Raw genomic sequence first — 15,066 nt, forward strand, 5'->3', positions numbered from 1 at the left:
TCACTGCTGTGGAGCGAAAGCGCCACCGCCAGGAAATCCCTTCCCCGGTCTCTGCAGGGCGAGGTTTTTGTCTGAGCCCAGGTCGGCTTCCCCTCACTGTGTGTCTCTCGCACAGTAATACACGGCGGTGTCCTCTGGTCTCAAGCTGTTCATTTGTAGGTAGAATGTTTATTTAGAATTCTAGCAGGGTACGTAGGTAACCCACTGCCCCTTGTCAGTCTTGTCCCCAAGGCTGTGCTGTGCTATATTCCACATGCCTCATTGCTGTCACGTGTTGGGGTCTAGTGCCAAAAGCTGAGAGATCGGTGTCTTTCTGCTGGAATGTGTCACTGACCCTGGTGACACTAAGCGGACTCACAGCCTGGTTTATTAATGAGGGTGTTAGAACCAGAATGAATCAAGTTGAGGATCGATGGTTTGTGTTATGCAGGAGCTCAGACTAGTTTATCACACTGCTCCCTTTAGGTTTATGAATCTGTGAATATCTGGGAGGCTTTTGTGTGGGCTCAGAATTTGTCCCACACAGAGGAATAAGAATTTCCCTGACATGATTTCAGGGTCCGATTGCTGTCAATTTGTGTGTGTGGGGGGGGGGGAGAGGAAGATTCAGCCCTGGAGTCCCCCCCCCAACTGGAGTAGTGGGGCTGTGGTATGGCGGGTCACAAACACAACTATTGATAAGTGATTTCTTGACAGACAGATGCTCTCAAACTAAGTTTTCTTTAACTATCTTAAGATCTGTTTCTGTATCTGGCGATAGTGGGGGCCATTAGGACGGGGTCTCCTCCTTAACAGCCGGATATGACATTGTTTTAATGTAATTTAGATGGAATGTGAGGATGTGACTTCCTGCTTCTCAGCTAATGGCTGATGCTCCGCTGCTCTTTTAATCTGGCTGCAGACGAAGGCCTTGAATTGAATTGAAGCTTTTCTGGAGCAAATTTTCAAAGGCACAAAGGGCAGTTCAACAGCCAGCTCCCATGGATCCTGGTCCTATTTGGACACCTCACTTGAGTTTGCCCCTGTGACAATCTCCCCTTGTTCCTCTCAAGTCAGGAAGGACAGTGAAGGACACTGGTGTCTAGTTCAGTCCCTTCTTATAGGCTAGAGGACTGTTGGAACAATGACCTTGGCGTTCTGTGTTGCTAGGGATGCTGGGATGAATAATGCGCAGGCTGTGGAATGTTTATTTGGCTGTGGAGCATTCACCAGTAGTGTATTTTTGGTGTGACTGGTCACCTGATTACATGAGCTTTTCCTCCTATACTCTACATTAGCTGAAGTTGACTCTAGTAATCAAACTGCCCCTGGTCTTATTGTGTCGGAGGTGCACAAGGGGGTGGGGGCAACAGGACAGGCCGACATCCAGCCCACTGTGAGGAGAGTTCAACTGGACCACAATCTGCAGAGCAGCGGACAAGCAGGATAGTTCCTCTCTAACCCGATGCGTGGGATCGAGGCGGAGTTCCTCTACATGAACTGTGCCTTGTGTCTGCAGGGGACATTACAATTGGGGTCGCCCAGCGCACGTCCAAAAATGGGTCTCGGTAAATCTTTATGTTTATCATGAAATGGTTTGTGTGAGGTTGAATGTGAGACACAGAACCAGGGAAGGGAACAATTCAGGGGAAATGCTATAAAAACAGAGCAGTCGGCCCCTGGAAAGAAGGCAGCACTAGGGCTGTGAAATATTAAAATCCCACTTCACACTGATGTAGGGCTCATTCTGGGACCTCTTCACAAGGGTTAAAATGATCGCCCACAGGGAGCTATGAGTGGGTTGAGGGGGGATAGATTTAGTCCTCTCAGCACCTTGCCGGCATGGAGACAGAGTGACTTACTGTTTGCTCAGAATCAATGTGCTGTTTGTCATCCACCTAACAGAACATCTGACATCTATTCCTGGCTCTAATATGATCGTCGGGCAATGCAGTCTGCAGTAGGTACCAGTATAAAGACTCCTTTTGTATCTTCCCAGCCAAGGGAGGGAAGAATAGTTTACTTGCTGTAGCTAGAATATTCCTGGCGCCTTTCCTCTCATTTCTTGGCAGAGTGATAGACAATTCGTAGAGCAGGCTGCTTGGAGCCAGGACTCCTGGATTCCCTTCTGAGTCTTTGAAGTTTTGATTCAGTGTTTGACTTTGGGAGATGCAGGGTTTAGTTCCCAAGTGCTTGTAACTTGCCATAGAATCTGCAAAGAAGCGAATACAGAGCCAAGCACAGAGAACCCGGTGCTGGAAGCTGCTGCTCTCTGGCACTCACCCTGGAAGGCTGGTTCTCCGCAAGGTTAGTTTTAGTGCGGGCTTTGATAGGTCCCCCCTCACTGAGTGTATTTGGCACAGTAATACATGGAGGTATCTCCAGGTTGCAGGCCGGTCAGTTACCGTAGCCCTGACCTCTCATCTCAGCTATCGCAATTCCCATATCTTCCAGCTTTTTAAGAAGCACATTTATCATACCAGCTCCTGTAGTATCATCAATGTCAATAAATTCTAGAAAATGCTCTCTGACAGTCACCTCTGCAGGGACATTTTCACTAGGTTCTGTTGTTGTTACAAAACACACCATTAAAGTCATTTGTTCCGTATGGCTGATGTCAGATGTACAGTCCAGAATAACAGAGTAATATCTTGCTGACTTCAGATCTGCCACAATCTTCTGTTTGACTTTTGTTGCCAGTAACTGTATGATCTCATTTTGAATTGTTTTTCCAAGGTAGTGGTGTGTGTACATTTCTTGGGTGATGACTCTTCTTAGATGCTCCTGGAGTACAGCATCAAACTCAGCCATCGGCTCCACAATTTTAAGGAAGTTTCCATTGTTTGGCACATACAGATGATCTGAAGTGCCACGCAGTGCTAGGTTTGGGGTAGCAAGCATTCTCACAATGGCAATGAGCCTTTTCAGAACATTTTGCCAGTAAAAAGATTCTGATGCAATCTTCTCTTGATGCTGATCATCTATGGTGGCCTTTAACCTTAGTCTCATCTCAAGCTCTTTCCACCTATGGAATGCTCTCTGGTGATTTGCTGCCTTCTCATGGCATGCCAGATTTCTAGCCAGATTTTTCCAGTCCTTTGTTCCTGTAGAACACAATTTGGCTGGAACATTAGACTGGAAGAGTTTGCCACAAAAACAGTATGCAGCATTCTGGGGTTTTGAGTACATAAGCCATGGCCTCTCCACTTTGTCACCATTGGGGATTTCACGCCAGTAATGTGTTGGATGGAAACTTCTATTTTCATTGTCTTTGGGGAACATGAAGTTTTTCACTTGCTGTGGCCCATGCAGTACAAGGAAGTCCCTCAGGCTACTGCTCAAGTGGGTCCACAGTCCTGGATCATCTAGACTTAAGGAACTAAACTCAGCAGCAGCTGTTTCTAGAGCCTCCACCACATTCTTCTCTGATCTACACTTTTCTTCAGGAATGTGCATGGTTACATCCATTTGAGATGGAGATATGGATGCTGCAGTAGCTGCCAGGTCACCTGCACTCTGACTAACGGGAAGATCAGGCATCTCCTCACCACTCACATCCTCACTGGTGCCGGACGGTTCACCATGAACATTTGTGTCTATGTATCTCAGGAGAGCTCCTTCCTGCTTAGATAGAAAAGCTTCCTTTGCTTTCTTTCTTTTTCTGAATGCTGCCCCAGAGGGGCGTTTTCTTCTTTCACTCAGGACTGCTGTTCTGTGCCAGCTATAGTGGCTCTCAACACTCAATTGAAGGGGACAAATAAACAGGCTGGTAGCAGGGCCTGAATGAGGGGAGATATCAGCATCTTAAGGGCCTAACTGGCTCCTACTACTTCAATTGACTGCCTGTTTGCCTCAAGTGGGTTCAGGGAAGCAGCAGGAAACAGGAAGCTCCCGGAGAAGCTGGTGTGAATCCGTCCAGGCTCCTGGGGATGCTGGAGAGGTACATAAGAGGCTCCTCCTCCTTTCTCTCCCTGCAGCTCCTGCTGCTTTCTGTTATTCCCTCTCCCCTTTTCTCCTGCCTGGCTGTTATGTCTCTTGTGCCCGCCTTCCTCCAGCACAGCACTCCACCATCTCTGTGCATCTAGAGCAGAGAGAATACATATGCACCAGCAGCAGACACAATTTTCTACACTCTGGGTCCTAGTGGCGCCTCAGTTCGCCTCATGGTAAGGCCAGCCCTGTTGGAGGGGAAAGTCCTCAGTGGAGTGGCTGGTAACTGCACAGACACAGGGGGCTGCAGTTTGTCTGTCCGGGTGCTGCTGGGACAGAGAGAGATTTAAACAGGAGACAGTCACCTATTTGCATATCCCTCTCCTTATAAGAGACAAACTCCTTCCCGAGCTGTCTCATTTTCTTTTCGTGGGGTTCAGAGAAAATGGGCAAGTCTTTTTTTTCTTGCTCTGGGCCTGACCCAAAGCTCATTGAACTCATTGGGCATCTTTTCTTTGACTTCATTAAGCATCGGCTCTGACACTCTGGTAAGTATAATGCCACAAATATCTATATCATATTTCCCATCTGTCTGTCTTACATACTTCAGGGAACACCCATGACCATAGCATCTCAGCACCTCACCAGATTTAATGTATTTAACCTCACAACACTCCAGTGATGTAAAGAAATGCTGCATTTTACAAAGTGGGGACCCAGGCAATAGAGTCAGATTTTTAAAAGATACTTAGATGCCCTAAAATGGAGTAAGGCACCTAGTGGGAATCTACAAAAGTGTCTAGGACTCTAAGGCCTCTTGATTTCAATGGAAGTTAGGAATTTAGGAGCCTTCATAATGTCATTAGGTGCCAATGTTCTTCTTTGGGACCCTAAATAACTTTTAAAATCTGGCTCTAAGTGACTTGCCCAAGCTCACAGAGGAAGACTGATATTAAAAAGAGTAGTATGACTCAAATGGAAGAGGCAGACCTTATTTTTAGCTTTATCTCAAAGTCATTGGTTTCCACGTAGGATGGATATCAGTGGGACCTCTGGATGTAATTTTGTGGCTGCTTTTCTTTTGAAAAATTTTACCAGTTATTCTTCTCACAGATTTCAGGGGGAATTGACAGAGTCAATGTGCAAATGTGGTTTCTATGTAGAAAAGAGCAGTTACGTAGGTAACCCACTGCCCCTTTTCAGTCTTGTCCCCAAGCTGGGCTGGGCTGTTTTCCTCATTGCTGCCCCCTCGTGGTACATGGGAGAAGCGGACTCTGCACCCCCTCCTCTTTCTCTGTCTTCCCTTTTTGTATTATTATTAAAACCAGAAAATGAATGGGGGGGGGGTGTTATTTATTTATTCATTGAGACCAGGTTTTTTTTTTATCCTCGGGAAATGGTCCTTGTGCCAGAAAAACCTCCTTCGGTGGAAAAATTATTCAACTGAAAACAAAACAAACAAACACAAGTGGTGGGATAGTGGTGTCTTTCTGCTGGAATGTGTCACTGACCATGGTGAAACTGGGTGGAATCCCAGCATGGTTTATTAATGAGGGTTTATTAATGAGGGTGATAGAACCAGAATGAATCAGGTTGAGGATATATAGCCTGTATTATGCAGGAGCTCAGACTAGTTTATCACACCACTCCCTTGAGGTTTATGAATCTGTGAATATCTGGGAGGTTTTTTTGTGGGCTCAGAATTTGTCCCAGGCAGAGGAAAGAAAGAGGAAGGGACCCAAATAAGAATTTCCCTGACACGACTTCAGGGCCCGATTGCTGTCCACTGGCATGGGGGGGGGGAGCCCCAGCCCTGGAGCCCCCCGCGTTGTGGGGCTGTGGTCCGGCGGGTCAGTGGGGTCAGTGCCAGGGGAGGGGTCGGGTCACAGGGTTCCATTGGGCTGGGACACCCCTGGAGACAGAATAATGCCCCGGGGCGCTGGGGAGTAGCTGGGACTGAAGCCCGGCCCAGCCCCTTTCCCAGAAGTGGCGGCTCAACTGACCTGGGCTCTGTCTGGTGGGAAATATTTCCCCGTAGCTTTCACCACACGGGACAATCGCGGTTCGCTTCACTCCCTGGAGCTCCCTGGTGAATTGCAAGGAGAGGAGCGGTTGGAGTGAGGCAGGCAGGGCTCTGCTCTGTATTGGTGCTTTCTGCTCCCCCGCCCTCAGCTGTAAAACACTGGTCACTCCACGGAAGTTAACGGATTTTCAAACAGTGAAAAACGTTAACTTACGCCGGACAAAATGACAAGAACCTTTATCATTTACCCTAGGTTCCTCATCCGCTATTCCCAAAAGAAAATAAAATTCTCCATGTTTTACTTCAAATCTGACCAAGAACCGAACCCTGCCTGTGTGCCTAACCCGGCTTTTCCTGACCGTTTTGTGCGGTGCTCGGTGCCGTTCTCACAAGAAACGCCTGAGGCACCTAAAGTGCCTGATTCCAGAGAGGGGTTCCCGTTCCTGAAGAGCCAGCAGAGATAACTGCAGCGTGCAGCCCAGACTGTCTCTGTGAGAGGGAGAGAGTTTAGGGCACACTTCTCCTCTGAATTTCCCGTTGACTAGCTTTGATGGTTCCCTGCCTACTGCGCTGTGTTTTGTGAATCCCATTCTTAGGTGCTGGTCTCTCCAGGGGTTCAGGTGCCTGTCTTAAGCTTTGCGGATGGCAACATATTGTTCCTGTGGTTTTCTAGGTGCCTGAAAGAACCGTGTTGTAACACTCATGGTCACTAACCTGAGTCCCTTTGTGAGCCCAGATCTGGAGATACCTGATATTTTCTTGTCTCTCCAGTGCATTGAATGGGAGTAAATATCCCTGTCCACTTCTAGAGGTGACAAAAAGAAAAATAAATGGCACCAAAGGCTCATTTCCCTGGTGTTGGGGTGAGGGGAGAGTTCTCAGGGGGGTAACAGCACAGACCCAGGCGCTGCGGATTGTCTCTCCGGGTACAGCCTGGGCAGAGAGGGAGACAGATTTAAACGGGAAACTCACCCTCAGTTGCATGTGCCCCTCTTTATAACACACGAACTGCTTCCCCTGGATCATCTGAACCTTTTTTCGGGGGGCAGATCAGAGAGAAGGATCAAGATCCTTTATTGGAAAAAATAAGGTTTAAACAGGATTTTAATCCGGGCAGGGTTTGAGGAACCCTCACCCTATGGATCTGCCCTAGCTATTTCTTTCTAAAGCCTTGAATAGCGCAGGCTCGGTCTACACCCCCCAAACTGGACAGGACTGCTACCCTTGCCATGAGGGAGCGCCTCTGGGTTACTCCAGGGTTTGTCTGCAGGGAATGTCCCCCCCCCAAATTTCAAGGTGTTTGTTGTTATCTGTTTCCCAGAAAAAAAAATCGAGAGCTTCTGGTTTTCTGCTACCAGCCAGACATCCACCCTAGATATTTGTTACGTTGTTTTTGAAAGCCTGGGTTTAAAACTGTTACTGTATGTAGAATATCCCCCCGTCCCTGCATGCCCTGGTTATGGGTCCTCAGCCCGAGAGGAGACCAGCAGAGGCCGGGCAGTGCCCCGCCCTACGCTCTCTGATCACGTGCCCCTGACCCACCACCAACGGGGCTCTGCTTCCACCTGAGCGCCTCCAAAGACCCCTGCTGGGCTCCGATCTAGACCCTCAGTCATGTGACTGGCTCAACACTGGTAGCTCCATGGTTACTATATTCAATTATGGAAATATATTATTGGCTGGATCCCTAGCTCCGCCCACTGACACCAGATGAGAGTCTGGACTGTGATTTTCAGATGGCAGTTGGGTGACTAAAGTCAGGAGGCTGCTTTGAAAATCGCAGCCCTGCACCGTATTTCCAGTTGAGCTGAGTGGGGTTTATTCAGGAGCCGAGCGACCCCTGCACCGCAGGCACCTCGGGATTTCGTGCTGCAGTGGGTGACATTGCCAGGCAATAATAGGGTTAAAATAGGATAGCAGATTCTTATTCCCCCGGGGGAAGGGAGGGGTCTGTTCTCATGGCCATCCCCAGTGCTTGTGTCCTGTGTGGAACTGCTGCCCCCACGCGGCGCATGGGAGAGCGGGATTCTGCAGATTGGGTTTTTGTATTAGCCACTCCTAGTTTCTCTTCACTGTGTGTCTCTCGCACAGTAATAGTGGCCGGTATCCTCAGGCTTCAAATTGCTCATTTGCAGATACAGCAGGTTCTTGGGATTATCCCTGGAGATGGTGAATCGCCCTTTCACTGTGTCGGCGTAGTACACAGCACTCCCGTCATCGTAAATACATGACACCCATTCCAGTCCCTTCCCGGGAGCCTGTTGGACCCAGTACATAGTGTAACCACTGAAGGTGAACCCGGAGGCTTTGCAGGAGAGGCGGAGAGAGTCTCCGGGCTTTTTCACATCCCCTCTGGACTCCACCAGCTGCACCTGGGACTGGACACCTGGGGATAAAGAGACGATAGAAATATTAATATCAAAATAGCAAATACACTATTTGTCTGCCTCTCCAGTGCATTTAGGTTAGAAAATACCTTCCAAAGCTGCTACAATGAGAACTAAATGGAGCCAAAGTCTCACTGTCCCTGGTGTCGGAGGGGAAAGTTCTCTGGTGGGTTGGCTGGTAGCTGCACAGACTCAGGGGGCTGTGGATTGTCTCTCCTGGTGCAGCCTGGGCAGAGAGAGGGACAGATTAAAACAGGAAACTCACTCTCGTTTGCATATCACGCTCCTTATAAGGGACACACATTTTGATGTGATTTGTCACTTGCAGTAGGGCTCAGAGGGAGGCTGTCAGATTATCGCAGCCCGTGAGTAAGTGCAGCGCTGGGCACAGCGCGATGGGATGCTCAGTACACTTTAGATAAGGGAAAAACAAACAGACGCCTCGAAAGGGCTCAATTCCCGTGACTGAAGCTTAGGGCCCGATTTCAATCACTTTGCTCGGTGGTGGGAGACTGGGAGATCCTGGTAGGAGGTTGCCACACAACGAGGAAATTGTTTGTTTGTCACTGCTGCCCCCACGCGTGAATGGGAGAAGGGCTGGGTTTATGGCTTGGGTTTATGGCTCACCGCTGGGCCTCTGTCCTCACACAGGCGGTGCCTCTGGTCGCTCCCCGGCCATGTGTAGTTAGCAGCTGGAGCTGTCCCTGGAGGGTGTGAATCGCCCCTGGAGGGTGGGGGAGGAGCACGCTGCGACTGAAGGTTTGTGGTAGCTCAGCAGCCGCCCCAACCCCCTTCCCGGGTTCCTGTGGGACCCCCGGTCCTTGGGATTAAACCCGGTCCCGGCGCATTTCAGGGGGTGGAGTCTCCAGGCTGCTGCCCATCGGGACCCGGCTGGGTCAGAACAACCTGCGACCTCGCCCCTGTGGGAGGGGTGAGAAGAGGGAACCGGCCACAACAAACACATCCCCCTCCATTAAAAGGAGACCAGGTACAAACCGCAGGCCGAAGACAGTCGGCAAGGAGGAGGTCGATGGGGGCTAGAGACCCCATGGCAGCGGGGCGAGGGGATTAGCTGGTTGGGAAGAGTTGCGGGGACTCAGCCGGATCTGGGTCCCTGCGGAGTCACGGTGAGTAGCTGGGTCTGGAAGTGGCTCCCAGCTTTGCATATCGCAGGCTGAGCGGGACAGACTGCATACGGATAGAGCGTGACGGAGCCCTGGGGTTAGCGCGGGGCAGGGCAACCCTCGGCTCGTGGGGGGCGGGGGGGCTCTGCACTAAAGGAGGGGAGCTGGGGTGACAGCGGTTAAAGATGCATTTATTAAACACCAGCCGCTCCGCACTTCAAACCAGGGAAGTGTTGCCGGAATCGGGGAATGGGACACAAGGCCGAATTGCTGGGGGGAGGGAGAGGGGGAGTTTGATGAACATTGGTAGGCTCTGGGGAGGTTGAGGGGACACTGTGGACGGGACGCCTTTCTGACATTTTGGGGTCATGGTGAGGGAAGTGCCATTGCATGGCTAGTGAACAGACTCTAACACCGCCTTGTGCCAGCATTTCTGCTGCTGTATTTAGAACATTCCACTGATTCTCTAGGAATTGCTTTTCCCCTCACTCGCCAGTTCAGTTTCCACCCTGGTAGCTATCTGCACATGCGCTCCCTGTGCGGTTTCCCCTTAGTTCTCTGTGTAAGGGCTGCCCCCTCCCGATCAATGCGATCCATGGGCCTTCAGGCGGCTGGTTTTTGTATGAAGCGTAAGAAGTTTCCCCTCGCTGTGTCTCTCGTAATACACGGCGGTGTCCTTGGCTTTCAGGCTGGTCATTTGCAAATAGAAACTGGAGCTGTCCTTGGAGGCTGTGAATCGCCCCTGGATTGTTGGGAAGTAGCTGTTGTCAGACGGAGAATAATAGTAAATCAGCCACTCCAGCCCCTTCCCGGGGGCCTGCCGGATTCAATGCATGTTGCCCATACTGCTAACCCCACTAACTGCACATTGCAGCCTATGGGACTCTCAGGCTTTTTCACCGCTGTCCCCGACTGGGTCAGAACCACCTGCGAGCGGGCCCCTGGCAGGGGGAAAGAAAAACGGGAAAGTGGACATTAAATTCATGATATTGGACAAAATAATGGGCAATGGGGAGAAAGAGCAAACCCAAACCCAACTCACAGGAAAGCGCGGCCAGTGCAAGGACCAGCTGTACCAGGGGAAACACAGCCATGGAGCGGTTCGGGAGCCGAGCTCAGGTGGGTCTGATCCGAACTGTGGTCCCCGAGACAGAGATCCGGGACTTTGTGAGCGCGGAAAGTCTGCGGGGGGTTTAAATAGGACCAGAGAGGTCTCCACTTTGCCTATCGCTGGCAGGAGGGTCTGCCACAGGCTAAATACGGGATCCACCCCCTGAGAGAGCTCAGGAGAGTCATTGCCCTGGGGTGAAGGGGGAGCCTGTGTTACAGTATAGAGGGGCGGGGAGATGTTGGTACTTTTGGTGTCTCTATGAGGTGCGAGTGGCTCTGGGGCTTCAGAACTCCCAGCCTAGTGCCTTTCCTTCTCTCCCGGGGAGCAGATACTACTGTGGAAGGCAGAGGTGCTGCAACTAGGGGTGCGGGGGGGAGGGAGCAACCACAACCCCTGGCTTGAAGCGGTTTCCACCATATCCAGGGTTACCGTTTGGTTCAATATCAGGGGGTAGCCGTGTTAGTCTGTATCCACATAAACAACAAGGTGCCACCGGACTCCTTGTTTTCGTTTGGTTCAATGGATCTCAGCACCCCCACTATACACATTGTCCCAGCACCCCTGGTAAAGGGGATGTTTATAAATTCCTAACTGTATAGATGGAGCCTCTTCGTATGAAAGACTCAGATTTTCAAAGGAACATAAGAGGGTTAGGCACCTAATTGCCATTACATAAATAGCTCCCATTTGTTTACTGGAGTGTTTAACTGTTTGAATAAAAGGTCAAGATCGTCAGCTGCTGTAAATAGGGGTATCTGTATTGAATCCAGTGGATCTGTGATCATTGATTCCAGTTGTGGATCTGCTCGCACCATGTATGTCTTTCTTAAGACCACAACAACCAAAGCTGTGTGAAATCAGAGGCAAGAGTTTCATTGGTTCCAAGGGCTGTAGATCAGCCCCATCACCCATTTCGGTTCTCTGAGGTGACAGCCCCTGTCCAGTGAGTCTGAGATAATAATGTCTAGGAGAGTGAACGTTCTCCTCCTACCAGGGGAGAGTGGCTCTTACAACAGGAATCCCAGCTGAGCAGGGTTTATGGGGGAATCTGATGGTCTCTGCAATGCAGGCCCCAGCGCGGCTAAGTGCAACAAGGGGTGACATTGCCAGGGAACTACATCAGAACCCCCATCCCCCGATACACACACACACAAACTGTTTGCTTTGAACGCACGAGGTTCGCTCTCCTGCCTGTGCCACAGGCTGCATGATTTGTGGAACTGATGCCCCCATGCGGCGCATGGGAGAAGGGACAATCTTCAGCCTGGGTTTCTGTGTTAGCAGCAATAGATCTCGTTTCACTGTATCTCTCGCACAGTAATACCGGGCCGTGGCCTAGGGCTTCAGGTCGGTCACTTGCAGATACAGCAGGTTGTTGGGATTATCCCTGGAGATGCTGAATCGACCTTTAACAGAGTCGGAGTAGTTTATAGTACTGCCATCCCTTGCTAATTTCTGAGACCCACTCCAGCCCCTTCTCAGGTGTCTGGCCGACCCACTCCATTCAGTAGTCGCTGAAGGTGAACCCGGAGGCTTTGCAGGAGAGGCAGAGAGAGTCTCCGGGCTTTTTCACATCCCTCCGGACTCCACCAGCTGCACCTGGGACCGGACACCTGGGAATAACAATTAATGATGGGGAACAGGAGTACCTCGGGCAATAGCACAATAATCCCCCACCTCCCCAATACATCCAACACATGGAAAGGGAGAATGCACCTTCCAGAGGTGCTGCAATGAGAACAAGGTGCAACCAAAGCCTCATTTTCCCAGGGGTTGGCGGGGAAAGTTCTCAGGGGACTGGCTGGTAACTGCACAGACCCAGGGGGCTGGGGATTGTCTCTCCGGGTGCAGCCTGGGCAGAAAGAGGCTCAGATTTAAACAGGAAACTCTCCCCCTCATTTGCATATCCCCCTACTTATAAGAGTGACCCAGCATTTCTTAAGAGAAAACGCGGCACTTTGTCTCTGTGGTACCAGCCTTGTCTCAGTCGGAGCTTCCTACTTGAAGATAAGGAGACCAACTGGTATCTTCTTTATCCCTTCTCTAGCTCCCACACCTAACCGTGACCCTGGGGATAAACTCCACTTTATATGTCTTAACCGGAAAACTACATGAATAACTTACTTAGAGCACGGAATCCTGACTTTACCCAGGATGCAATGCTAACCCTGAATGTAAATTCTAATCTGACTTTTAATATTGGCCCTCACCCTTCACCCCTACCTTGTAACTAACACTAGGAGAGACTTAGGAAAGTCCTGGCCCATATCCAATTCAGTGGGAGGTGAGTTCTGTGACCCTAGTGCCCCCCTGAGCCCACCAACGGGCCTCCCTCAGCAGCCGCCTCTCCCTGAGCTACCACATTAAATCCTATCGTGTTCCTGTCTACAACCCTTAGTCACATGACTGTCCCCAATGCCCCGAGTGCCAGCGCTGGGCTGAGTGATGTCATCAAGGGCTGAGGGGCGGGGTCTGTTATCTCCATGGTGACTCTGTGACATTGTGGAACTTTATTGTGGGTCGGGATGTCTCAGCTCCACCCATTGACACTAGCGGAGAGGCCGGGCTGCAATTTCCACATGTCAATTGGATGAAAACAATCCACAAGCCACTTTGGAAAGTCCCGGCCGTGCCACATTCCCAGGCTCAGTGGAGTGGGGTTTATTCAGGTGCTGGGTGATCTCTGCCCACAGCCCCACCCGGACTCTGAATGGCCCATTTGCATATCCCAGCCTCCATGTCTCTGTGCCTCAGTTTCCCCTCTCTGAACCAGGGGCTGTGATAGTTCCCCGGCCTCCCAGTGGCATTGTGGGGATAAAGGCAATAACCGCTTGTGAAGGGCGGAGACGCCACAGTGAGGGGCCCCACATGGGTTATAATGAACTAATCACCTTCCGCTGCATTAATGCGATAAAAGTCCCAGTTTGCCGAAAGGGCCAGAGCCTCCCTTGTGTAAATCCGGAGTAACTCGAGTCTAGCGGAAGTCATTGCGGTGACTTTACACTAGTGGAGGATTTGGCCCCAGGAGCAATTTGCTCCATCCATTGAGTCTGATGCAAACCCCAACGCGCTTGTCCCCTTTACACTGACAGACGGGCCCGGGAGAGCCAATGTGCCAGGTCTCCAAGGGGAGAGAGACTCAGAACAGGACTCACTCCGGATTGGAGTTGACAGATGAAGCCAGGGATCTCTCCACCGCAGGCCCAGCGGGGCTCTGGGCAGGACGGGGAGACACGTTCCCTGGGAAAGGAAGGATTAAAACTGACGGGAGGTTTGTGTTACATTCACCTGGTTCGTTGCCGGGTCTCCTGTCCAAGCCCGGAGCTGTGTGTGTGTCACTGCTCCCCATGCGCGGCTGCCGGGAGAAGGGCTTTTCCGCAGCCTGGGTTTTTGTATGAGCACAAACCGGTTTCCCTTCACTGTGTCTCTCGCACAGTAATAGCGGGCGGTGTCCTCGGGCTTCAGGCCGGTCATTTGCAGATACAGCTCACTCTTGGAATTATCCCTGGAGATGGTGAATCGGCCTTTCACTGAATCAAGATAGAGTATACTACTCCCACTGCCGCTTATATAAGCGACCCATTCCAGTCCCTTGCCAGGAGCCTGTCGGAGCCAGTGCATATAGTAGCTGCTGAAGGTGAACCCGGAGGCTTTGCAGGAGAGGCGGAGAGAGTCTCCGGGCTTTTTCACATCCCCTCCGGACTCCACCAGCTGCACCTGGGACTGGGCACCTGGGAATAAAGACAGGCCATTAATATCGGTATAAAAACAGCGATAACACAATATTCTTCTAACTCTGCCAGTTATTCAGAGGAGGAAAATACCTTCCAAAGCTGCTACAGTGAAAATTACAAGGAGCAAAAATCCCATTTTCCCGGGTGCCGGAGGGGAAAGTTCTCAGGGGACTGGCTGGTCACTGCACAGACCCAGGGGCTGCGGATTGTGTCTCCAGGTGCAGCCTGGCAGAGAGAGACACAGATTTAAACAGGAAACTGTCTCCCTCATTTGCATGTCCCCGCGTTATAAGAGACACACACTCCTGCTGCCAGGGATCTGACTGACTCGCCCTAGGGCTCCGGGTGGGAGTCAGACTGTCCCGGCCTGTGTGTCTGTGCAGCGCCGGGCACAGGGCTCCGGGTGCGGGAGTCAGACTGTCCCGGCCTGTGTGTCTGTGCAGCGCCGGGCACAGGGCTCCGGGTGCGGGAGTCAGACTGTCCCGGCCTGTGTGTCTGTGCAGCTCCGGGCACAGGGCTCCGGGTGCGGGAGTCAGACTGTCCCAGCCTGTGTGTCTGTGCAGCGCCGGGCACAGGGCTCTGGGTGCGGGAGTCAGACTGTCCCGGCCTGTGTGTTTGTACAGCGCCGGGCACAGGGCTCCGGGTGCGGGAGTCAGACTGTCCCGTCCTGTGTGTCTGTGCAGCGCCCGGCACAGGGCGCTGGGGTCCTCCTGACACTTTCGGACCCCTGGGAGGAATGACCAGCTCCCTGCAGTGACTGTATTTCCTCACCCAGGAA

At 51.3% G+C, this 15,066-nt stretch overlaps 1 gene segment (V, D, J or C); it reads right to left on the minus strand.

The window, feature by feature from the left end:
* Positions 1 to 12,790: 12,790 nt before the first annotated feature.
* On the minus strand, positions 12,791 to 14,424 carry LOC135886383 (Ig heavy chain V region 3-like). The segment is given in 4 exon segments: positions 12,791 to 12,853; positions 13,332 to 13,362; positions 13,973 to 14,285; positions 14,379 to 14,424. Coding segments are annotated over 4 exon segments (453 nt in total).
* Between the last annotated feature and the right edge of the window lie 642 nt (positions 14,425 to 15,066).

Source organism: Emys orbicularis, chromosome 12, assembly GCF_028017835.1.
Source record: "Emys orbicularis isolate rEmyOrb1 chromosome 12, rEmyOrb1.hap1, whole genome shotgun sequence".
Lineage (NCBI taxonomy): Eukaryota > Metazoa > Chordata > Testudines > Emydidae > Emys > Emys orbicularis.